The sequence below is a fragment of the Tinamus guttatus genome, unplaced genomic scaffold, assembly GCF_059628265.1.
Source record: "Tinamus guttatus ecotype Peru unplaced genomic scaffold, ASM5962826v1 Tinamus_guttatus_pri_ptg000473l, whole genome shotgun sequence".
NCBI lineage: Eukaryota > Metazoa > Chordata > Aves > Tinamiformes > Tinamidae > Tinamus > Tinamus guttatus.
The window spans coordinates 226,940-252,071 of record NW_028289007.1 but is presented as its reverse complement, the minus strand read 5'-3'; the positions used below and the strand labels follow the sequence as shown (position 1 = coordinate 252,071).

At 36.2% G+C, this 25,132-nt stretch overlaps 1 protein-coding gene across 1 annotated transcript in view; it reads right to left on the bottom strand.

The window, feature by feature from the left end:
• The window catches only part of PDE10A (phosphodiesterase 10A), a 171,949-nt gene that overhangs the window by 73,067 nt on the left and 73,750 nt on the right, over window positions 1-25,132 (bottom strand). Inside the window, exon 2 of the mRNA XM_088532990.1 lies at window positions 22,970-23,098. Within this exon, the coding sequence (XP_088389116.1) occupies window positions 22,970-23,098 (129 nt within the window). The remainder of the gene's footprint in view (window positions 1-22,969; window positions 23,099-25,132) is intronic.

The window sequence follows — 25,132 nt, the reverse complement described above, 5'->3', positions numbered from 1 at the left end:
TACATAGGATTTTTTTTTTCCCCAAAAACACACACACACACGTACAAAAGTGTCAGGTATCACACTCTTGTTTCAAGTTTTCAGATTCTAGTATTTATCTGCTATAGAGAATCTAACGTAAACCAAGAAGCTTTGCAGTCTGTCTCATTCTCTTGTTCCTGTGTTTCTGATGACTCTGAAAACAAATATAGCCTTACTGAACTTTGCAGTAAAATCCTCAACATCTGCAGGAAGATCAAGACTGCGCAGTTGTCTTCTCTTTAGTCCAGCTGACAAAAGAAATGAAAGAAAATGCCCCAGAGAAAAGCCTGCTAACGTCAACAAGGGTAAAGGGATCATTAGTGCCTGAGATGATAGGTTACCACATGGGAGGGTGCACTGATCCGGTGTGGAACATGTTTATGTCGAGGGAATCATTTCAGTGCCTCTGAAGAAACCCTACTGTAACTATAACATACGGGCTTTTGTATTACAGATGTATTTTATTTATTTTACCCTGGGGATTGAAAACTGAGAAACTGAGAAAATGTTCAAATTAATGTGGATAACACTGAAGAAGGAAAAAGACAACAGAATAAAACTTACAAATTAAGCCTTTTTGGTTTTAGGATATTTCAGACTACCTGTTTGAAAACATAATCAAGCCCTCTGTGGATATGTGTTGAGTGTCACAGAATAACAATATGCAGATAATTCAGGATTTTGGAATCTTCAAAAAATAGCATATTAAACTAGTCTGATAAATTGATAGGAACTAAGAGTAGATTGAACCATTTACTGCCTCTTTTATCAGTACCACTACTGGGAGTGAAACGTTTTGCTTAAAAAAAAAAAGAGACTGTCAGATGAAAAAATAATTATAACTTCAGTGAGTATAAAAGAATAGCATATGTAACTGCACAATTTTAGACAGCTCTCTGTGAAAGGCAGTGACAGTAGCATCTAAATTTCTATACTAGACAGTTTTACTATAAAAAGACTTATAATGAGAGATAATGATAATCCACAGGAATTACGCAAGAACTCAAAAAAATGGCAGTAATACAAAAGAATGGTCCAAAACTGTGGAGTTCAGTATCTTTATTGACAATTTTTATATCAGCATTTTAACAAATGCTCCACATTAATGCTCCTGCATTAAGAGATTACAGGCCAGATTTATAAAAGCACTTGGATAAATACATAGGAGGATATATGCACAGATATATACTAACCTAAACAAGTCAGGCACCCAATTGCTTGAAATGAAAGTAAATTCTCCAACTATGAATCGTCAAGACGACTTAGTGCAGTCCAAGCGACAATGATAATTCACTAAGCTGGAGGGGACTCAGCTGCATGTGACCCTACAGCACGACTTTAAGGCTGTGCATTGTGTTAACGAATCTGTAGCTTAATGCCTGAAATCACTAATGAAGGACAGGGAGTTTACCAAAAAGCAACAGAAAAATTTGACACACGTCAGCTACTCCTTGCTGAAAAGAGAATGCTTCAAATACTGCTCTTTAGATACCCTCCCTACAAACCTCAGAGAGGACACACTGCAGTACCCAAGACCACACACTTCAGTGTCAAAACACACTGCAAAGTCACGGCACCTAATCCTGGGTATAGAGCAAGAATGATGCTCATTAGATGCACTGGCACACCAGTGTCCAGCCTATTCGGGGTGTTTACCCATAAGCGTTCTTGAAGACGTTCTACAATATCTGACAGGCAGGACCCAACACTTGGCAGCCTGGTGATCTCCTCTCCTGAGGAGACCCATCAGCACTCACTCATGCTTCAGTATTTCACTGATCTACCTCATGCCAACTGCAAGCAGAGCCGCTTGGACACAGGGGCGGAACTGGTCCTCGCTCAAAGCTGCCAGCGGGGCACAGGACATAAAGCTCTGTGGTAAGGAACATGAGAAGGACCTGGTTTAGAAAGCACCCCATTTTTAGAGTTTGAGAGGCAAAAAGTATCCAGACACAACTCCAGAGAACGGAATCCTTTGACAGTGACATCGTATTCTCTGCCTGCAGCTCACCTGACAAAGAAAACAAGAAAAGGGGAGGGGGGAACAAAGGGAAAAAAAGAAAAGCATCCAAAAGAGAACTGCAAATACAGCTGAGCAAGCTTAGATGAATGAAGAACAGAGTGAATTCATGCAATACAAAATCACTTTTCCTGTGTTTTTTTAACTAATGAAATCTAATGCAGATGGCAAATTAATTGAAATACGAGTAAGAGCTCATGAAATAAATAAAAAAATCAGCTGGAAAGCTAATAAACTATGTCTAACACAGCAGTAACAGAGAGCGAAAGCATCATTTCTCTAAGTGGAAGAAAGGGAACCAGAGACAACTGTACCTCTTTAGCATGGTTGAAGTTACTCCCTGCTGGGACAAGGAGTTCTATCTATCTCCCAAATTGTCAATCTATAAAAACTACTAATGATCACATACTGAGGGCAGGCAACCAAGTGAGAAATTTATTCCTCTAAATATAAAAAGGGTAATTCATAATCCAAACCCTTACTCCCCACGCTTTCAAGAACTTTGCAACAATTGTGATTGAAGAATCTCCTATTCCTCTTTTACAAAATCATTCTTTCCAACCTCTTCCAGAAGCTCTGCTCCATAGTCATGCCAACATTAAAATGAATTTCTTACATAAGCAAGCACCATACAACTCACTGGAACTGGAATGTGGAAAAACACCCAGGTGATGCAACCGATGCTATATATTCAGAGCTAGCTAGATGTGAGATCTACCTACCTAAGAACTAAGAGGTGAGATCTCTAGCAGAAGTCTTGCATCCACTGAGGAACCTTTATGGATCATCTGATTTTCACATGCAATGAGAGGTTAGAAACTTTAATTCATTACAGAACTAATAGGTGCTTGATCATTCTTGGACATCAGACCACCTGTTTTGACATTACATTACAGCAGTGAGACTAAGTTGCAAAACCTTTCACCAAAGCAAAAAGCCTAATAACTACAGAATAAGTGTCAAATATAAACATTAAAATAGACATATAAACAAGGACAGAAAATGGGAAACAAGAGACAAAGGGAGCCAAATTAGATGCCAAAAAGAGAAGAGAAAGGACAGAGGTCCTGAGACAGGTCAGCAAGAACTTCAAAAATCAGATGCTACTGGCTATGATCTGCTTTACTAACCTTTCTATGATAACTTTCACTGCCATAATAAAGGAAACAAATGAACAAAGATTTTACTAATAAAATATAATATTGTATTTTACTGATCAAATAATCCAATCCCATCAAAAATAAATAGTTTCTTTTGCTTATAATGTTTATTATGTTTGAGCAATATTACATTCTTTGGTTTACCATATTGTTCACTGTTAACTGTTAAAGAAAAAAAACGGGAAATTTAAATATGAAATTTTAAAAAAATAGCTGTCAAAGTCAATTGCTTCAATGTACTATGGACCACTTTCCATCAAGCAGACAGATGGCATTATTAAAATTCTAGTAGAATGAAGTATTTATAAGTTCATTAGAAAACACTAACTATATGGAAAAAAAAGACAGCAATATTGCAAATAAAGCTTCAGGATTCAAAATTGCATAAAAGTACAAATAATGCTTCAAGAAAACAAATTTATGATTGATACATAAAACCAAAAATGCTTAATGAAACAAAATCAGGCAAGAAATACCTGAAAGCATGTACAAAACAGCAATATGTTTTTGAGGCACTTTCAAGTCACTCTGTGTATTCTGAGCTTGAACTCTTATGGACAGGATTTTGAAGTTAGTCTATCAGATAATATAGAGGGAAAAAAAGCATGTTTGTTGACTTCTTTAGTTTACTTTCCATTAATTACACAAGGAAAATAAGTATGATGGGATAAAAATAACAAGCAAGAAATTACTCTTAAAATAATCCCCACAGAAATTTCAATCTTCTGTTTCCAGAAAATAAAGATCAACCAAATGTGTCTAACGTGTCATTGCTTTTAAATGTTGTTTATTTGATACCGAAGTGTTTTATTTGCTATTCTCTTCACCATCTTGCATTATTATCCCACACAATATTCACTTAGGAATCATGACTTCTAATTACTCATCCTACTTTTTATTGTCTTTCTTCCACCACAGAATTGTCTTGCCTCAGTAAAAGGGTTTCAGTATTCTAATTTACTTGAAAAGATGCAAATTCTTGTCACCTTAAAAATGTGATAAAATGGGTTCATTAAAAAAAAAAAAAAAAAAAAAAGAAGCAGCTAGCATTCTGAAAAACTCAGCTTTCACTTTAAGCTAATATACACCCAGTTCCCATATGTGCTGATTTATTCAGCTGTACATCATTTTTCTCTCTGCAATTTTTATTAGTACAGTCTTTGGTCTAGCAGTATTTCCCTCCTTTAAGCACCCTGTCTACCCTGAGCATACCTCCCCCATTCAGTCTACCACATTTTTCTTGGAGAGTTTTCTCATCGGTGTCCATCTGGGAAATGATTCTGAGGGCTATATTCGATTTCGAAGTGTATATTCTGTCCAGGCTTTAAAGAATTGAATGGCATTTTTGCTTTCTTGTGAACTCTATGATCCAAATTTTAGCCAATGCTTTGTTATGTAACACATGCCTAATATGCAGTCAAATACAACTGATGCAATCTAGCTGATCAGAGAATTTGAAACTATGATTCTTGCTGAAAAGCTGAACCTCTCTAGCAAGGAATTCTACGATGTAGGTCCCACAGCAGCCAAAACCAATGTAAGCCCACAGTTGTGCTTTCCCACCATCTCCCGACTGTGCGTTCCAGCTTTTAGCCTTTGGCCAACACTAGCATTGGTGCAACCAGGGAGGTCAAGGGAACGGCTCAGGGAGCCAGGACAGCCACAGTCTGGCCACTTTTTTCATATGATGTGTTTTCAGCTGCAGTAGCTCAGTGAATTGGCTTACTCTGCAGTTATACAGGCATGAAGACCAACACAAGGGCAAGGTTGGGAATACACACCAAGGGAAGTGGAGATCAGGCAGCACAGGCTCAGATGAACCACAGAGATGTTTCCTGGAAATCAAGAGCTGGCTATGAATACTATGAATACTAGCCAAACAGATAGAACAGATTCTGAAAGCCACGCTAGAGGCATTAAAAGCTATCTTTGCTGAGATGACTTTGGAGATTGGGAGGGAATTTTAAAACATCCTTCATGCATAATAGTATGAATTTACATAACACTTTTTTTAAAAATAAGATGTAGTTATGGCTACCTTCCTCTTTAGTGAAATTTAACTGTTGTAGAGATATCTAGGTTTAATGGTTTCTTCTACTTAGTGTTATGATAATCTACATCACTACTCATTTCTATTAATTTATTCTAGATCATTATCAGAGAGAATAAGAAGCTTTAATGTCTTTCAGGTGTAGAACATAATACAGATAAAATATTTTACTCAATGTTCTAAGATCCGAATAGCTACGTCATATCACCACGCAACTTCTACTGACACATCCTACATTTAAATGGTTTGCACTAATGTTTCAGATTAGAAAATTTTAGCAAGTTAAAGGAGGGAGGGAACTTCAATTTTCGTTAGCTTCCTCATTTTGAATTACTAAAACAAACCCCAAAAAGAAAACAAACACGGAGAGAAACTTGCTTTGACAGCAGTGACAGACTCCTTTGCTTTGCTGTGAAAGGTGCCTATGATTCTAATGACTTATTCACACTATTTTGTTAGTTTTATTACACACAATACAATTACAGACCCCTAAACAAATATAAAGCTATTACCTCATTTATTTATGTTTTTGTTTGCTTGTCATAGTATAGCAATGTGATTGGGTAGAAAACACCAAACATACCAGTCACAAAAGAAATACACTTCAATTTCAAAGAGAAAAGCTGAAAAATCCTAGTTAGTAGGATTTTAAAGAATCTTTAGGAATGAAGTAAGTCTGTTATATTTCAACTTTGGCTAGGGAGAAACATGACCTACATGCATAGAGGAAACATGTTCCTTTGAATATTCAATAAGAAAAATTATTTTCAAATAAAAAGCTCTGGATGAATACTGTAGAGAAGTGGATGTACCCTACTGTGCAGTAGGAAGTAGAAAATAATAGCTGGCTTTTCAGTAGAAAGGCCTGGCAGGCAGCCATGTGATACAGACTGGGTCCTGTCCCCAAAGACACATTCACGTTGGCAACATATTGAAAGGCTTTTTAGCATCTAAAGATTAAGAATAATCTTTCAATTTAATCTATCACCTAGTCAATGCTAATCATAACCATATTGTACATAATTTAGTCAAAAAAAACCCCACAACACAACATAGACTTAAAAAGAATCAGTTCAATTATAAAATAATAATTATATAATGATGCTACTAAGCATCACTTTGTAATCATTAAAATGATAAAAATTTTCGTTTCAGTTTGATATATGATCAGTCAAAAGAAGTGTTTCTTTTTTACAGACCACTTAGCAGTAGAGTATCCTTTAATTTGAAATATATAAGATTTACTCATAAACTTAAAAAACGAACATTTCAAAATATCAAACATTTTTGATATTGTAAATATAGTTCAGATTTTGAAAGTATAATTGCACTAATCAATTGGTGCAAATGAACACTAAATCCCAAGTTAAGTATATGAACAAAGGTTTAAGAAACTGCATTTTTTTCAGAAACTCTAAGTTGTTTTAGCTGACAGCTAGTATTAGTACAAATAAGCCAATTACTACCTAATTGCATATAGGTAGTAATATTGTATTTGTATTCTGAAAATTGAATGTTTTTCCAAACTCAAAGAAATCCAGACTCTGTATCATATTATACAGAAATGAAAAATCAGCAACCGAATGAAAAACAACTGACAGTTTTAGTGGGTATGGTAAACAGCATACTATATATGGTAATATATGGTATAGAGTATACTATACCTGTTAAATATATACATCAACAAGAAACCGGAATTACTTTCAGCCAAAAGATGATTCTCATTACCATTCACAGCAGTGGTGCTGACCCAAAGCTGAACTTCCCAGGTGTCTTTTCATTATGTCTTGTCCAATAACTTGAAAGGGGTGAGCGTCTCTGTCCCAAAACACCAGTAGGTTATATGTAAGCCACTCTTCCTTTCCTAGCTCAAGTATATCTATTCCCCCTTTTTTGTCCTGTCCCTTTTTTTTTTTGTTGTTTTATCAGTCCAATGCTACGCTGAAGGAATCAGCTTTGGGTACATCAGGATTCCTTAAAGAAACCACTTCATACTTTACTAACCACTAGCTGTTTTCTAGGCTTTCTCTCCTGACAGGGCAGCTCAGCTTAAGCCACTAAAATGTCTTTGAAAGCAGCCTGTTCACCCAGCAATGGCTGATGTAGAAGATTCTGACCTTGTACACTGAGGATGTGTGGAAGGTAAGAATTTACAAACAAGTTAGGACAGTTCTTCAGATGCAAGTTTAGTATGACAGACAGGACTCGCTGCCTAACACAAAACTATTCGGCACATGTAGTGTCTTTTTAGCCAAAGTTACAGAGGCAACACCTTCAGATGCGCGTTAGAAGTGAAACAAAGCCTTTGTATGATCAGTGAGACAAAAGGAGTGTTCTCCTGCAGTATCTGTCAGAAGAAACGCCGCATATCTTTTGTCCAGAAAACAAAGCCCTACTTCTGCATAAACCTAGGCTTTTCTGGTAGAATTTATGAACAGGCCCAGAGCTGTGGGACATCTTTCTGTCTATACAGGTATCAGTATTTGGAACACAGCATATGCTTTGTGCAACCAGCACAAAGGAAGAATTTTGAAGATTCAAGATGTCAAATGAAAGACCACTTTAATTATTTATGAACTCTTTTAAACAAATCAGATCAGGCCAGGGCTGAAATTCAGTATTGTAATCTAGGTTCTCAGCTGTTATCTTGAAGGAAATGCAAGAGTTACAAAGAGTTTTCACTGTATCTCATTCCAAGTTTTGATCCTGGATGTGATCTACAAACATTTTCAAAAACAAAGCAGTGTGAGTTAGGCAAAAGCCCCAGAAGCTCCGTGGGGCACGGGCACTTCTGCCCTCCCTTCACTTGATTCTCCTCATGGAAATGCATGTCCTCGTCATTTCCCACAGCAGTGGTTTTCCTTGTCCCTCTGAGAACTACAGACGATGCCTCTCGGACAGGAAACAGTAACAACAGGAGTCCTTATTAAAGATTCTGAGATTAAAGTTTCGAAGAGGTAAAAGTGGAGTCAAAGCTCAGCAAAGCACTGCTAAAGAAAGCTTGCCATGAACCAGAAGGCCCCTAACTGCCTGGATCTGAGAGGAAGCCCATCTAACTGCTGTGCAGCAAGAGGCTTCAGACAGTTTCTCTCGCCCTCTAAGAAAACCCATCTTCAGACTAAGCATTGATCGTCACACAGCAAATCATGTTCAAAGGATGTGGAGACATCAGAAGAGAAAGAATCTTAAAAAACAAGGAAATTTGTTCCATCATTGTGATGTATAAAAAGAGATTAAATATGCTTGTATGAAAAACTTACTAAAATTTGCATGTCACCCAATCATCCTAGAACTACACAAGTATACTAATATATATATTTTTAAAAACTAAACAGAAAAGCCTACCCAAATTCATGAGATAAGACTAGAAAGTGGAGAGAGGAAACTAAGAAACACTGGACTTGATTCTGTTGTGGTGTCAAAAGGCAGATAGGTACAAATATGATGAGCTGCTGCTGCTAGCTGAAGAGCAGGCGCGCGTATGTGTTATCAGAGAAAAAAAAACACAATAATTTTTAAAAAGTTTGTAGGAGAGAGATAGACAAAAGCTAGAGAGAAACTCGAGTTGAAAAAGCTTCCAGAGTAAACACTGTATGATTTTAAATTGAGCCACTTGTTTATATTTTAGGATGCAACACAAAAGTACACAATAACAAGTGTAATGACGCAGTAGCATACATTTATTCACACATTGTTATGAGGAATGAAGAAAAGCTGAGTCAAGTACCTTCATACCTCTTAAGTACAGACTCACAAGAAGAAAAATATTCAACATTTAACCTGATCTGGCAATGGATTTCACATGTGTGGTTTTGGAAAAAGAGAGACAGAGAGACAGACAGACAAGCTCACCTAAAATCAGAAATGTCCCTGACTAATAATATGTTTTTTCTGACTTCAGATATTTACTGTTTCTCCAAGTAAAAACTGAAAGGTTTAGAAAGATGACAAACCATTCATATCTGTACATAGGGTACTCACTGCTACATTGCAGTGTTGCAAATGAGAAATTCAGATCATCTACACTCAAACCTACACAGATTTGAGGAGCTTCTTTGAAGTTTTTAAAAATGTAATTTCTGTGCCTACATCAGAAGGGCAAAATTTGAATTAACCTGTCTGTGAGGAAATACACTATTGTGGTACGTATTTCAAAACTTAAGTTTATTTTTTCTCTAACCTGAAGAACTTAACTGTAGAATACAGAATTGCCAACCTGGCCCACTGGGCATTTCAATATAATACAGCTCTGAAAGTGGCCAGTGAAAGATGATAGACAAGATTATGATAGTAGACAATATTCTGACATTTAATACACTTCCTGTACTGTGTCATTTCAATGGAAATGCCAAACATTTTAAGGAGACTGAAGTGTTTTGCTAGACCTGGTCAAATTGTGTTGCAGTAATTAAATGGCAATTGTCAAATTATGAATCAACTATGATTTCTGATGGAAAGAGCATAATTTGGGAAAAGGCTGCTGTGAGTTTTTTGCTAGATTATATGCTGTCATTTTCACTGCACTTGGTGCACACAGTTGGCTGCTACAATGAGTGCTCTGAACACTCAAACGTATCAGAGATTTACTGTCACTTATGACTATTCATAAGCAAGGCTTTTTGAGAAAGACAAGCATGTTGGCAGAGGAGAGGATAACAGTTATAGTTCTATTAAAATGGTTTTGGCTGGAGGACAGCTGGAAAAGACAATCTCATAATAGTGCATGCCTGTAAAAATACACTACCACTTGTAGAACTGTATTTTTTTTTAAATGAAAAGAGACAATAAGGAAAGTGCAGATTATTTCTAGTGCACATTTACATCATACTGATATATTGTGGAATACATTCATGATGATGAGTCAGAAAGTGTCACAGTGATGTGGCTTCCTAGGTTATTCAAGGCAAAAGAACACATTCGATGCAATTTAAAGACTTCAAGTGAAGTAATCTTCTCCTGTCCTGAGCAGGAATTCACTGTGTGGGTCATGACAACTCTAATTGAAAAATATTGGTCACTGCGTAGTTGCTAGCTTTAATGGTTGTTTTCAAAAACCTCCACAAGTGTTCTGCAGTAAACGTAAAATCACTGCCCTGCAAGTCGCTAGGAAAAAACCTCTCTCTCTCGTATTACTATAACAAATACGTGGTGTTCTACATGAAGATATTCCGAAGTGTTCAACATGAACCCATTTGAACTGAATTTCTGTAACCAGATAGTCAGAGTCAAACCACGTCCCTTTTCCACCTCCCATCAGCCAAACCTAACGCCCACTGACAAAGCAGTTACTATAGAGCCTTCAAGGACTCGCACATTTCTCCTCACACGCCTACTACGAACTGTGTCCTATTATTTGCCTGGCCTTTGTTTCCCATCAACTCAATCCCCCCTTTCTCCTTCATTCCGTGTATTTATCACATGGCAAATCAGAAGATACTGTAGCAGTTTGGTGTGAAGGCCACATGGCCTGAAAAAAACCTGTGAAGAGCTCACTTTGTTAGCCAAACAACTAAACAAGCGGCTCAAACCATGCCAGCCTTGCGTTAAAAAAAAGTGAGAAAGTCATGCTATTGCTGTATGTTAATACACAATTTCAGCTGGATAAAGGTAAATCTGTTCTCTGTTCACAAACTTCCCTTTCACATAATGCAGCTTGGAAGGGAGAATGAAATAATGTTGTTCAATAATATGATTGGCAAGCAGCAGGTAAGGTGCTATTTGTAAAGGCTCTGAAAGATGCCTTCATGTTACAAATGTCCTCTTGCAGCTTATCTAAAAAGATCTAAACCAACATTTTTACATAAAAAAACATTTATTTCTTCCAAATACTCCAGGTATAGTGGAAACGAAAAACCACAATGCAGAGTCTCAAAAGGATCTCACAAAATGGAGGGCTGAAGAGAAAAAACAGTGGATGAAATTCATTTCTGAGTGATCATTGCCTCTGAAGCCAAGCCTCCTTGCACCAACCACCTCTGCAAAGGTAAACTCTCTCCTATGCCCCTGCAGGCAGGATGCTGCATCCAAACTATCTCTTCGGAGTAGCCCTGGCAAGTGCAAGCCCTTCATGTTTTTGGGAGAGTGCAAATCAGCATGGTTAAAACCATACCAAAGCTGCAAACAGTTAACCGCAGTCTAGCAGTTTTCAATTCCAGTTTCCAATCTTATTTCTCTGTTACTTGAGACCTAACCTAAATCAGTTAATGCACCTATAAAAGAGATGCTGAGGGGGAAAAAAAAAAATCAGCCATTAGGACTTAGTGACAGAGAGATAGTTCAGCCAAACAGAATCAAACAGGAAATATCATCAAGTAATTGTGGAAATTCATGGTGAATTTGAATTTCACACGCTCTTCATAGGTATTATCACCTTCTCAAGATAAACAAAGGGAAGATAACCAGCTGTACAGAACTCTACAGAACTGCAGATATGAAAAGATCAGAAAATTAAGCAAAAAAGGGAGCATTTTTTGAACTTAGATCTTTTAATTGGTACAACAAGCTAACTAACAGTCTGTCAGAACACCCAAGGGAGGCAAATGAAATTTATGAGTAGCAAGATGTGAGCACTGTAGGAACCACTTTATTTGACTTTGTCAGTAGAGAATGCATTTGGGTAACAGCACATTGAGATTAATTATTTTATTCTGTTTGACAATGCCCACTATTCATTCTTTTTTCAGATAATTTATGAATAAGAAGATCCCTCTTGGACTACTGAGCACTTCCTCCATTGTGAAAACTGTCTAGGCTTTAATACTTTTTGTTTCCTATTTTTAGCAATTTAGTAATCCTTAGCAGGATTTCTCTAATACTTTAATCTTTGATTATCATGGAAGAAAGATCTTCTCATAGTATTTATATATATATATATATATATATATCATATAGATATAGATATATATCACATATGAACTTGAGTGCACACCTTGAACTAAATAACTTTCATTCTCATGCTCAAATATATCTTCAAATTATTTAAATATTTATGATACAAGTCTTTCAATTGCAAACGTCTACAGCAGAAAAAGAGAAGTAGCAGCATTCATTTACATACAATAAATATCTCCTCCCTATAATATATTTAACTAAGTCTCATTTAAAGCAATGGGTTAAGGAATGGATATTAGAATAACAACAGCAAGGAGACACATCATAAAACATGCAACAAAATTTAACTTATGCACTTAACCTTTAAATTAGATTATAACTTTTTTTTTTTTAATACTAGAATTTATTTCATTCTCTGTAGTATGAAGAAGTTAAATTTTGGAAAAAGCTATCTCTTCGAAACACTAGGTCCACCAGTGAGCACTAGAGCAATTAAGGTGAACATCCATGGCTCGTCATGAAAAACACATTCTTTGAAGCAAATGTATAAATCTAGCAAGCACAGGACAGCTCGACTAAAACTGCACTTTACTAGATCTCTAAGAATAAAGTAACTAAACTACCATCATCATCAGGCTAAATAACTACAGGATGATAAACAGAAAATTGACAGGCTTGATTAAGACAACAACGGTTTAATCTTGCCAAATACAGATATATCAACGTGCATGCTTCACTTTCCTCTGAATGCAAAGTCCTAAGAAAACAGAATAGTTTTAGAAAAAAAAAAGCTGCTAATAATCTTCATTAATAGCCAATAAGATGTTCAGATAAATATTCAGCTCCATCCACAGAAACAACGTTAGCCATTTACAGAGCATGACATTATTATCTATATTCATTAGCCCACGTCCACAAAAGGAAGATGAATTTTCACTTTCAGTGCTTCCCAGGAGATAAAGGAGATAGCAGAATTCTTATACCTGTAATATATATGGGCAAATTATCCAGAACACTGCTGAGTTCAGTTCTTACCACTGGTGCGCCTATATAAGATATGTGTTATTCATCCTTTTTTTTTTTTTTTTTTTTTTTTTGGCACATAGTAACGAAAATTGTTAAACTGCACGATCACATTATCACCAAATATGCCAGACATTTAATGAATAGAACAGAAAATGCTAGTATAGTTGTTTTACTACAACTTTTTTGGTATTATTGGTTGGTGTGTGATTGCAGGCTTTGTCTATCCCAAACTTCACTAAATTAATAGTTCCACACAGGGATTTAGAAGTTATTTTCCCATAAAAATTAATGACTACTCATTTACTCTTATTTATTGCTTTCTCAGCTTGAAAACCATGGGAATGTTCCTACTCCATTTTAATGCAGGTAAAACAGGTTAGCTTACATCACAATAAATCACCATCAGTTAAAAAGAAACCAAGTGCTGGCTATGTGGGAATACTGTCTCCACCCATACGATCAAACTGGAGCTCCTCTGTCAGCAAGAGACTTTTTTCCACTCTGAAGCTAAGAAACATCCCATGTAAAGAAGAGAAACTAAGTAGCAGGACCAGACCATGTTAAGGAATACTGTCCTGAACAGGAGAAAATTCGTTTTATGCTTCACAGAGTAGTAATTAAGCAATTATCAGAATATTATTTTTCTTACTCTCACCACATTTTATAAAAAATACCGATAAACTATAAGGACTCAAGAAGTGAAAAGAAACAATGAGAAATCCAGGAAACCTGTTTCTCAGTAAGATGCTAAAAGAATCCCAATGCCCTAATTCACCTGAAAAATTGAGACATGACAAGATGAGAATCTATATTGTTTCTATTTTACATAGGCAGATACAGGCAAAAACCGATTCAGTAAAGCAAAGTTTATAAGCAAAATCAATGTTTTTGAGTGGAGAGTAAAAAAAAAATTCTGGCCTATAGCCTTAATGACATCTGACATAGACACAACAAACATCAGGTTAAGTACATGTTGAAAAGAATTGTCCTAGATATAATCTCATTAGTATAATTAGACAGTTCAGCAAGAACTCAGACCAAGCAAATGACATCTGCTTCCTAAGCCCAAGCATTTCATCACTAGAGGAGTTATCCTCTGTAAGCCTATGACCATCCAACAACTCTAAATATGCAGGAAGCCTGCAGAAACTCAGAAAAATCTTCTCCTTCACCTGACCCATTCAAAAACAGAAACAAAGACAAGAAACTATCATACATTTCACCAAATTAGAGGAAAATAATCCAGAAACATATGCATCTAATGCATTAAGTTTATTTTTGTGGCTCTTTCGAGCTGGCTAATGATAACCATTGATCTAAAAGAATGAAATCAGTAACTGCTTCACCATCAAGACACATCTTGAACAGAAAGCCATGATCTTTGCTCAAGACCTCAGTATTATTCAAGACAACACTGCCCAGGATTTCTATACTACTCGCACAATTACTGGCCTCTCTGACCTATATATACATCCTTTCCAGTAACATTTTCTGCACTGAAAAAAAACAACCTGAAACCTGAAAACACAAGAGAATTGGAGAAACTTTTTCAGTATTTTCACAACCAAGATGAACTCACTTCTAAACTACCTCTTCTTTGAACAACTCAATGAGAAAAAAAAAAAAAAGAAAACAGTAAAGAAAAAAACAACAAAACAACAAACAGAACACACAAACACCCACTGAACTGACACAAGAACAGGAAAGTATACACCTAGCTTCAATTTGAACAACTATACCATCTCAGGGAAAGCCGCACTGATAATTTTTTTTTTTAAAGCAATTGCAATGTTCTCCACACAACAGTCTTCTCAGGAATCAGCTCCAAAACTATTCGTTGTCTGTGACATGTTTGACATTATCATCCTTTGAACTGAACCTGCATTGCTATATATACTGCTACAGCTTCAAGAACCCCCATCACTTCAGCTGTCTGCCTCTGAAATACTGGTATGCCCAAACAAACTTTCTAGACATTATGATCAATATGAAAAATGGCAACCTGTGAACTACTACATATAAAATGTTCACCTGTAGGTTTTTATCTCCATAGAAGTAGAAACTATACAAAATACAAAATCTATGTACTCAAGCACCAAGATATTATTGCTATTTTTCTGAGAAAAAAAAATAACATTCATAATATTTCCATCTGGCAAAGCTAAAGACAATTTTTACAAGTCTGGAAAAGTATTGCCTTTTAGCATGAGAACAGTCATACAGGCTCTGACCACAAGACCATCTAGTCCCATACCTGTCTCCAGGCACTGACTATTAGCAGACACTATGGGAAGAGTTAACAACGAAGAGTTAACAACAACCTTCACCATGGGGAATGGGATTGGAGGATTCATCCTTAAGTGTCTGAAATAGTTTATTTAGAGGAAAAGAACTTCAACAAAATACCAAAATAGTAGGTTTTGGTAATAAGCATTAAAAGTTACTACTCTAATGTTAATGTGGGAAGCAACACACGATCCAAATCATGCCCGCATTTCATGTTGCGTTTTGGCAAGTACTCACGCTTGCTTGGATTATCACAGTAACATCAGCACAGTGGGGTTGCATCAGGATGAAACAGCATGCTTGCATTATCAATGAAATATTAAGATAAGCTAACTATAAATCAAGGAGATCGTTGACCATGCTGCCATGTCATTTCCTTTTGGCTAGGTTGGAAAGATGTCAGAATCACAGCAAGCTGTAGAGCACTGCCCCTAGAATATGGTGTCCAGCCTCCAACTATTCCTCCACTTGGTTTGGGAAGCACTACGCTACAGAACAATTACTTATTGGTTAGTGTGGAATTGCATTGCTTTCAAAAATTAATAAATCTAACACGGTCTCTATCTTCCCTTTTTAAAACTCTGAGAGCAAGCTGACATATTTTTAGCATACATACCTTCTTCCTTATTCCTTATACCTTATTCCTGCTAGCAGAAGCATGTAATAATTAGCCATCTTTTCAAATATTTAATATCTATAACCAAACTGCAAGTCATACGATTCTATACTGCATCACATCAAAGGAAAATATTTAACACAAAAAAAATAAATACCTGTGACTTATTGTTTAAAGATATATCTCTGTATTAGTTGTTCTGTTCTGAATCCCCACCATTAAAATACTTACAAAAACCTGAATATAATTTTGACATATTAAGTAGACCTGCTTCCTAGGCAGAACCACCCAAATAACCAATGGCTCTTCAAAACCCTTTGCTTCGTCTCTCACAGGAACAGACACATTACTCAAGCAAACTTCCAAGCACATGGTACTGGTATCTTAAAATGCAGGATCAGAAGAGAAACAATTCCTATTCTATGATGGATCACAGATTTTATTGTTTTCCTTATAATGCAGCTTTTTTTTTTTTCTTCTAATATTGGCCTTAACGACTAGCATGCAATTCTTCCTCTGTATAGAAGACGGTCAGAGCCTGTATCTGATGAAGTCTTTTTCCCCTGATCCTTTAATGAAAGTTATATCTAAACGTTACAGAAAGTAGCGGGCTTAAATGAACTAGCTCAGGCACCAGAACAACTTTAGTCACTGAAACCTGCCACTTGGCAGAGACTATATAATGGGAAACAGGTTTAATCAACCCACACAGAGAGCTCCATTCTCTCTATCCCTCATTAGCTCACTTGAAGCTTTCGAGGATACTGCTAAAGTATACTATGGTCTCCTGAGTAGTCCCAAGGGAACATGTGGGTGAGCTTTTATGCAGATACTTTTCCTCCAGAAGCCTGCTAAATCCAAATGCTAGCTACAATAATTTTTGAAACTATTAAAATGAACTGCATAAGAATGTCTCCACTAAACTGAAAGGCATCAAATCCAACTGCAAGCTTTGCCCACTTTCAAGAGACAGACCAGAAAGGAGAAGTGTAAAAAATACTAAATGGCTACTAATATTTAATAATTAATTACTTAATACTAAGAGTAATACACATACACATATATAGAGATGAAAAAATATATATCAGAATTCGCAATCTGAATTCTGAATCCACATAGAGTTGTCATATTTACTTCCCGAGAAACCACACAAGAATGAAACATTCATGATAAAATCATACATTTAAATGACTAATGAAGAATCACATTTTATAATGCAGTCAGACTGTTTATAGTAACTACATAAACGTTGCAATGAATATGCTCTGATTTATTGTGCAATTACATATATAACAAAAAACTGTGTATGTTCACAAATGGCTTTTAACTGAAACAACCAAATGCACTGATTAATGATTTGCAGCATATTAACAAGAGCACATCTATTTAATAACATTAACACAGTTACACACACACAAAAAAAAACTAGAGAAGCATAAAAGGAAAAATCAGGATTCATAAAAAAAATGTAAAATTGTCTCAAATGTCCCTGCAAGTTTCTGTATAAACAGTTCATATAAGAAAATAGCAAGAAATGGTAATGCTAGGGTTTCTAAAACAGTTTTCTTTCGGCCATTTTTTTTTTCTTGAGTGTACAGCAGATTACAGTATAGTTTACAGCTAAACATGACTGACACAATGAAATATGCCTATTACATAATGAATTTTGTAAATGGAAATTAATAATAGGTTTGCAATGCCTTGGACTCATCTTAAGACAATAAATTTTACTGTTTTTCAAAGCTGTGAGAAATTACATGCCATATTCAAGACTATTCATTCTGAATAATCATTACACTAATAATACACTAACATTGAACTAAACATTAAATTTTCTAGACTACTTACTTTTTTTTACATGACCATTTCAAAATCTGGGGTTTCTGTGAACACTAGACTAGTTAGAATGGTTTCAGTGAAGTTCACTCACAGTAACCCACGATTTTGCATAATCAGAGCCATACATTGTACTGAATGTACTGTTTTATATATATTTTCCACTATATGAAAGCCAAAGTTGTATTTAAGAAATACGTGACAACTGCATCTGTATGATACCAAAACATTTAAGTTCCCACCATATATAGCACCATAATGTTCTGGCAAGCTCTGTTGGAAGAAAATAATGTATAAAGCTGCTACTGATGCAGGCAGAAGTGGCCAAGGAAACAAAAATACGGATCAGGAAGAAAGGCTGAGATTGGTAAGACAAGACTGTGGTGGCTGCTGCATGGAAACGTGAGGAAATAAGGATGGAGGGATGGCCACGAGGGCAAGAAAAGTAAGAATGAGAAAAACTGGTCAGACAGAGGACTGGTCAGCGAGCCACAGGGCAGAGGGATAGGGCATGCCTTCATTTAGACTCAAGGGTAAATTCTCTAACTGTTGAGGAGTATGCGAGAAACACAAATCCGGTTCTGCAAATTCCTATGCACTATCAGTAACCACACAAAACAAGCAAACCAAGCAGTATCAATATTTTCAGAAATTCAATTAAATTACAAGGGAAATGATGTCTGCACCAAGAAAAGATATTCTGGACATCATTATGCTTTTCTTGGAACGCATTCATTTAGAAGATTAGAAATGTAAAATTAATGACATTGTAGGAAGATAAGCAAACAAGTGTCAACTTCTTCCTAGCATAGTGGCAATCTCTTCTATAGTTGTTCAAATTGTGGGGTTTACCAATAATTTTTGAAACTTGTGACTATTTATCAATAAATGTGATTGTTAATGAAATATTGTGTTATATGTGTAGCAAATATTTACAATGTCTTCAGAATCAGGTCAGTCAGGAACTGCACCCATGCTTTCCTGATCCCTTACAACCTTATCCAGAAGGACACAGACTGTGCTGGATCTGTTATCTGGGTTATTTGCATGATTTTTATAAACCTTTTTTTCATATTATTTCGAACATTTGTGACAAGGTATCATTGCTCTATAAACATTAAATATATATATATATATATATATATATATATATATTTTCAGCAACTTCTGAAGCCCACTCTCTTCCCAATGCTGAGCACCCATCTACGCTTGCTAGCACCAACTTCGGCCTCCCAGAACTCCAGAGGAGGAAGCGCACGTGAGAATGTGCGGAACACGGAAGATGATGATGCCTACACTGCAGTCTGGGGAGGGGACTGGAGACAAGGAGAAATCCCCACCACCTAGAAGACTTCCAAGTCACCTCTGAGGGAAGTGATGCTTTGGCTCCCAAAGAGCAAGAGCCAATATACGCGGTTCTCTATATAGAAAATCATCTCTACATCAGAACAGTTTGTCCTTTCATTTCATATCTACATGTAATAATAAGGACAATAAAGATAACTGTAAAACTATTATTAAGAGCTACGCATCTGGCTTGCGATAAATGTGTGTAGACTTTCTGTGGCTGGGGCAGTGAAGCTTCAAACAGTGTAATTAGGATTGAAGTTAGTAAACATTTTTGTGAGAAATTTGTAGGGGGAGGAGGATATTAAGCGGAGCCTAAAACTTCCATCTGGAGGAGAAAAAAAAAAAAAGGCATCTGGAAAAGAAAGAATCTTTTGTCTGGCAAAAAACTCCCAAGAAATACCTCCTCCTACGAAGGACATACTGTTAATGAATCTTCAAAGCATAGCTTAAAATGGCAAGATTATGTACCTTATCCATGTAAGTTATACCAGTACCTAAAGTAAAATGAGATATACAAACAAAAGCACTTTTTAGTGCTATTATTTTGTTTATATGGAGATCTTTTCCTGAACTAAAAACTTCACAAATCATCCTGTAAGTTGTATGCGCAATAACGCATTAACTATGGACTAGACCTTAGAGTAGGAATAACAGGTTTTATCTAAAACAAGTTGCTTTCATAGTTAATGTGAAAACAATACTAAAGAAGAGTTAAAATGAATCCTGCAATCTTTACTTAGTTCAGAAGCCCTCTCATTTGGTTAAATTCTGCTTACAAAAGAACAAGCAAAAATACTTTGCACAAATAGCAGCCCAATTAGCGCTCCTCCAATCTTATTAAGAGTCTTGCCTAAGTAAACCGTGATCTCAACATGCAAAATTTAAAACTCAAATGTTAGTTTATAATAAACAGAGCTGCTCGGAAATACTGTGAGCAACAATAAAAGGCCTGGCGGTATTTTTATTTATGTATGCGTTTTATTAGGAGGGTTCAAAAAGCATTCAGTGAACACCCAATATCAGCAGTGTTCTCTCCCAGGGCTAGCAGTGATAGCTCCTCACTCAGCTTTTCTGCATTATCCAAAAAAAATCCTCTCACCAGCCACTTTCAAGCTAGTATTTGTCCTTCTAGAAAGAAAATACATATATATTCCCATGATATTTTGAGATATCAAGTTCTGTTATATCTTGAATCTCTTGTTATATCTGACCTCTCATCTTTTCAGTACTTGGGATTTCAGGAAAAAAGAACAATCTAAAATAAGTCTAATTCAGTGAATTTCAGTCACAGAAGAATTCTGGTTCATTTAAGTTCAAATCAGACATTCCAGTTTATGTTAACGCTAATGAAATTCAGACAAACTACTCTGGCTGCAGGCCCATTGACTTCTGGCTGCAGAGTACACACAGCTGGATGTCTGTAAATCGGGCAGGACTGCATTTCTGCATATAGGTTAATGACTGCTCTGCGTCATCAAATATAAGAGTACAGACAGCAAGCCAAAGATCTCAAAACAGCATTTTGTCTGACTGGCAACTTTCTAGTAAAAACAAAGCTTATTTTTCTGCCTGTATCATAGTGCATGATGTGAATATTAACAAAGTAGGCTGCACTAAAGCAAAGAGGGAAAATTATATCTGCATTCATCTACAATGACTAAAGCTTATAGCTACACATTCACTTTAATCCATCACAGATTCATGCCGATACTAAAATAATCACTTCCATCTTTGTCAGCTTGTTCTCACTGCCATCATCGGGCTGGCTGAAGGATTTGGGCAGACACAGAGTGACGTGAATAAATGATGCAATAAGTTTTTTTCTACAAACAGTGCGTTGTGTCAAACTAAGATGTTTAATTATGGATGATATTTTACATTGCTATAGCTCATATTTTTATAAAAGAAAACCAAAGATGAGGTTAATCAGTATGTGTTTCATTCTGCAAAGGAAATGCATTCAAATTATTTAACTCGGCAAGTACAGTTTTAAATTCAGTTCTGCTCACTCTCAAAAACCTGATGCTAAGAAAGTCCCTCCTGAATAAGCCTCATAAATATAGTCACCTGGAAGATTAATGCCAGCACAAGGAGAGATGCAAGGAAGGCAGGAAGACTGCCTGCACAGAACCGCCACATAATGCTGAGCTTAGGCGAAGGTTCAACTTTGCTTAACATCCTTAATTCAACAGCTTTTTAAGTCAGTCATGAAAGAGAGGCTTGAAACTTTAAGAAAAAATGGACAAATCCCATCTTTTGACTATTTATGATAAAAATCTTGTTAAGACACCTTGCAAGAGCTACTTTGCAGCTACAACTGCAGTAAAGTGGTTGGCTGAAAAAACTTCATGAGCACCTTCACAGAAATGCATGCTAGATTATTTCCCCCTCCCTGAATAAGCATCATAAGGTAAAAAAGCAGAGCAAACTGAACAACTAGAAGCAAATTCTACTTAATTTAAGATTCTTGAACTTGATTCTTGAAATACTATTCAAATCATTCATTCAGTTTTTGGATGAAGATCCGTGAGCCAAACTACAAAGTATACTTCAAACAAGTGATGATTTCCTATAGCAGTTCTGAGTAGTTTATAGAAAATCATCACTTTCACTGAAATATAGTTCTGCAAAATGAGTAATACTTTTCTGGTAACAAAGTATTTTCACTTGTATCTGTAAAAAGCTTTACCGTGATTCATTCACTTGATCAGTAACAGCCTTTTTCTGACTGCATATTATAAATGCAGTCATTTTGCAGTACTCCTACTAAGTTTGGACTGTAAAACAGAAAAAGTAGTAAACAGTCTACTGATGTGCATTTATTCTTTTCCTGTAAAAGTAACCTCGTTACACCAGAGAAAACGTTCCACAACCTTAATACCAGGTGTGTAGTTACCACCACTGAAAATCTAGTTGGTTATATCCTCTTCTGTCTCTTGCCCACTATTTTCTTTCAGCAATTAGCTAAAAGCCCTTTAGCAGTTTGCAATAGTCCTTTTATTTAAAGTTACGACCAGAGCTTAAAATCCCAACTTCTTGAAAGTCAATTAAGATCAAAGCACACATGGAGTAACAGGGCTTCTTTCCCAACCTTCCTGGAAACTCTCTTGTATTTTACCTTAAACATTCCAAACAATTTTTAGCACTGCCTGAAAATTAATGTTTGCACACAAGCACACATAACCCAATATTATTGCTAATCCATAGATCTCCTTACAAGGGAAAGTTTCCATGGTCCTAGAAGTGAGGGTTTACCCCCACAGTAACCCAACACACACACCTTCAGATTTCAAGTCACTGCCTATAACCTGTGGGACAATGTGCCACACTAACCTAGCATACGTTGGAATCAGGAACTCTTGAGATGGAGCACCCAATATCTTACTGAGGGTGTTTGCGTCCTGCTTTTACCATGTAATCTTCCCTCTGAATTTGCCAGTTTTAGATGCAAGAAGCCCAAAATTACATTCTCAAAACACACACTTAGGTAACAGATATTACAGTTCGGTTGGATCTCATTGGGAATTACGATTACTAGACTGAACCTCACAAAACAAATACTGGTATATGCAAATTCCAAATGTCTAAAGGCAGAAAAAATAAAAAGTGCTAATTTCCTTTGCCTTTCAAAAATAGTGGAATCAACACATACAAACTATAACAGGCAAGTTTATCCCTTCCACCTCCCATCAAAAAAGATTTTCGTTTGAAACCTGCAATTAAGAACTGAGCTGTTCAAGGTCAAATATTTAATTACAAACAGTACACCTTACCTTCCTGTCTGTTGTTTTTCCTTTTTAGCCATTTTTCCACAGTTTCTGCACTCACACTTTCTGATACAAATTCATCCAGTACCTGGGGGTGAAGAGAAAGATAGGCCTTCACTTTCTCATCGGTTAAACCTGCAAAAGAGAATATTAATTTATTAATTATACCATTGCTATAACAATCTTCATATGACATAATACAGAGAGCCCAGTGTTTACCAGCGTCCTGTTGTTTAACATGCTGATAGAGCATATGTCTGTTTAAACTCCCCAGAAGGAGCAGTGCTTCAAGTATAAGCAGTGGTAGAGACAAAATATATCCATATAAGATACTGTGTGCATAAAGTCTCCTGTGGGAGTACAGAACTTTTTCCTGGGAGAAATGGACAGGAAGAATTTGACTTGAAAAATAGATGACGCAACCAGGGCAAGTAGGTTAAATAGAAAATGAGTAAGTGCCTTGAGATTGTAACAAATGGGAAATAAAAAGCTGCTTGGGATTTTTTGGGCCATTATGTATGTATTTATTTGCAGGATAGGCTAAAGGATGTGTCACCACAGACAGTTCGTAGAACAAGACTGGGTGGAAGGAGATAGTAGAAAGTAAGTAGCAAATCTCAGCGCAAGCAAAAACAAAAGCATCAGCTATGATATAGCATCAGAAATCAAGTTCAAATTTTAAAAGTACTGGACTTACTTATGTCAATTTAGAAACAGAAACAGAGTATTGCCATACGAGCTTCCATTGCCTAGCAAACATCCAATTATCAAAATAAAATTAATCCTAAAGGCCTTTGCAGCAAGAAAAAAAAACTAACGCACACTTCAACTAACGAAGCACAATTCAGGCTCTCCAACTGCCAGTATAAATATTATTAATTCTCGATTTCATAAAACCACAAAGTTTATTGTACTTAAAATCATCATACATAAATCATACATAAATCCACCAAAACAAAACCACCAGTCTCGGGAATATCCAAGTACCTCTACCCAAATTCAAGGGAGAATAGGAAACCAGTGCAACTGTCCTGCAAGAGGGAGAGTCACAATTTCAGATTTTTCAAACAGCACTGAGCTTTTTAAGAGGCAATTTATGTTAAAAAATAACCTTTTTTTCCTCTATTTTATGCTTAGCATATTTCAGAATATGCTGGAAATAACTACGGCGTATTCAAATGCTGGTAAGAAATTTCATCCTCGAAGCTGTTTTATAATTTTCAGTATGAACACACTGAGGTAGTAATACCAAAGAACCAACCTCAGACTACTTTCCTGCACAGCACCTGCCCCATCTCATTCACATACCCACTGTCACAAACTGCCCTCAGAGGTCCTAACCAGTTTTAAATAAGAGTCCTCTTAATCAAAGTAGGTTGCAGTTCCAGATAGATATCATAGTCTCCAAGATCAACTTTCCCCTATTTAGGCAAAATTTTCCAGTTCTGGGCCGTTTGAATTACGTAACTAGCTCAGCATCCTGATTTTTGCCAGCAAAGAAGGTTTTTTGTTTGGTTTTCCAAATCAAAAGTTAAATAAAACACGTCATCATCAAAAACAAACAAACAACAAAAAAACTATTTTACATGTCTAACCTTAGACAACAGTGAACTTAACTTTATTGTGTATGTATTCCTATTTCTTGACTTAAATGGAAGTATTTATTTGATTCTAACTTTTATGGGATGTGCTCTTTGCAGTGCAGATGGTAAAATTCACTAAATTGTCAATTTTGGAACTAAGGCTTCAATCTACACGCCACCAGTCTAATTTACATCCCAAGCATCCTGCAATTTCAGCAACCTGAAGGTGAAAGCTCTGCTTTAACCTTATATGGAAAGGTGATCCATTGAACTCATAAAAGAAATCCCATGATAATACTTAAAGCACCCTCCTTTATTTCACTAAAGCAATCTGTGCAGATGTGCTTTTTCAATTGCAGGTTTTTAGATGGGAGTGAGCAGGACAGAATTTAAAACCACACTTTCATAGTCAAAAAAAAAATTAATAATAATGCAATGCTCTACATAATGAAACAGATTTGTGTGCCCTCACCTTTGGTCTACTTGATATAAAAATACATAGTACAGCCACACACACACACAAACGATGGCTAGCTCATTTTTCTGTTAAAACAGTCAAGTAATGACTAGTATGGTAAGGTATGAG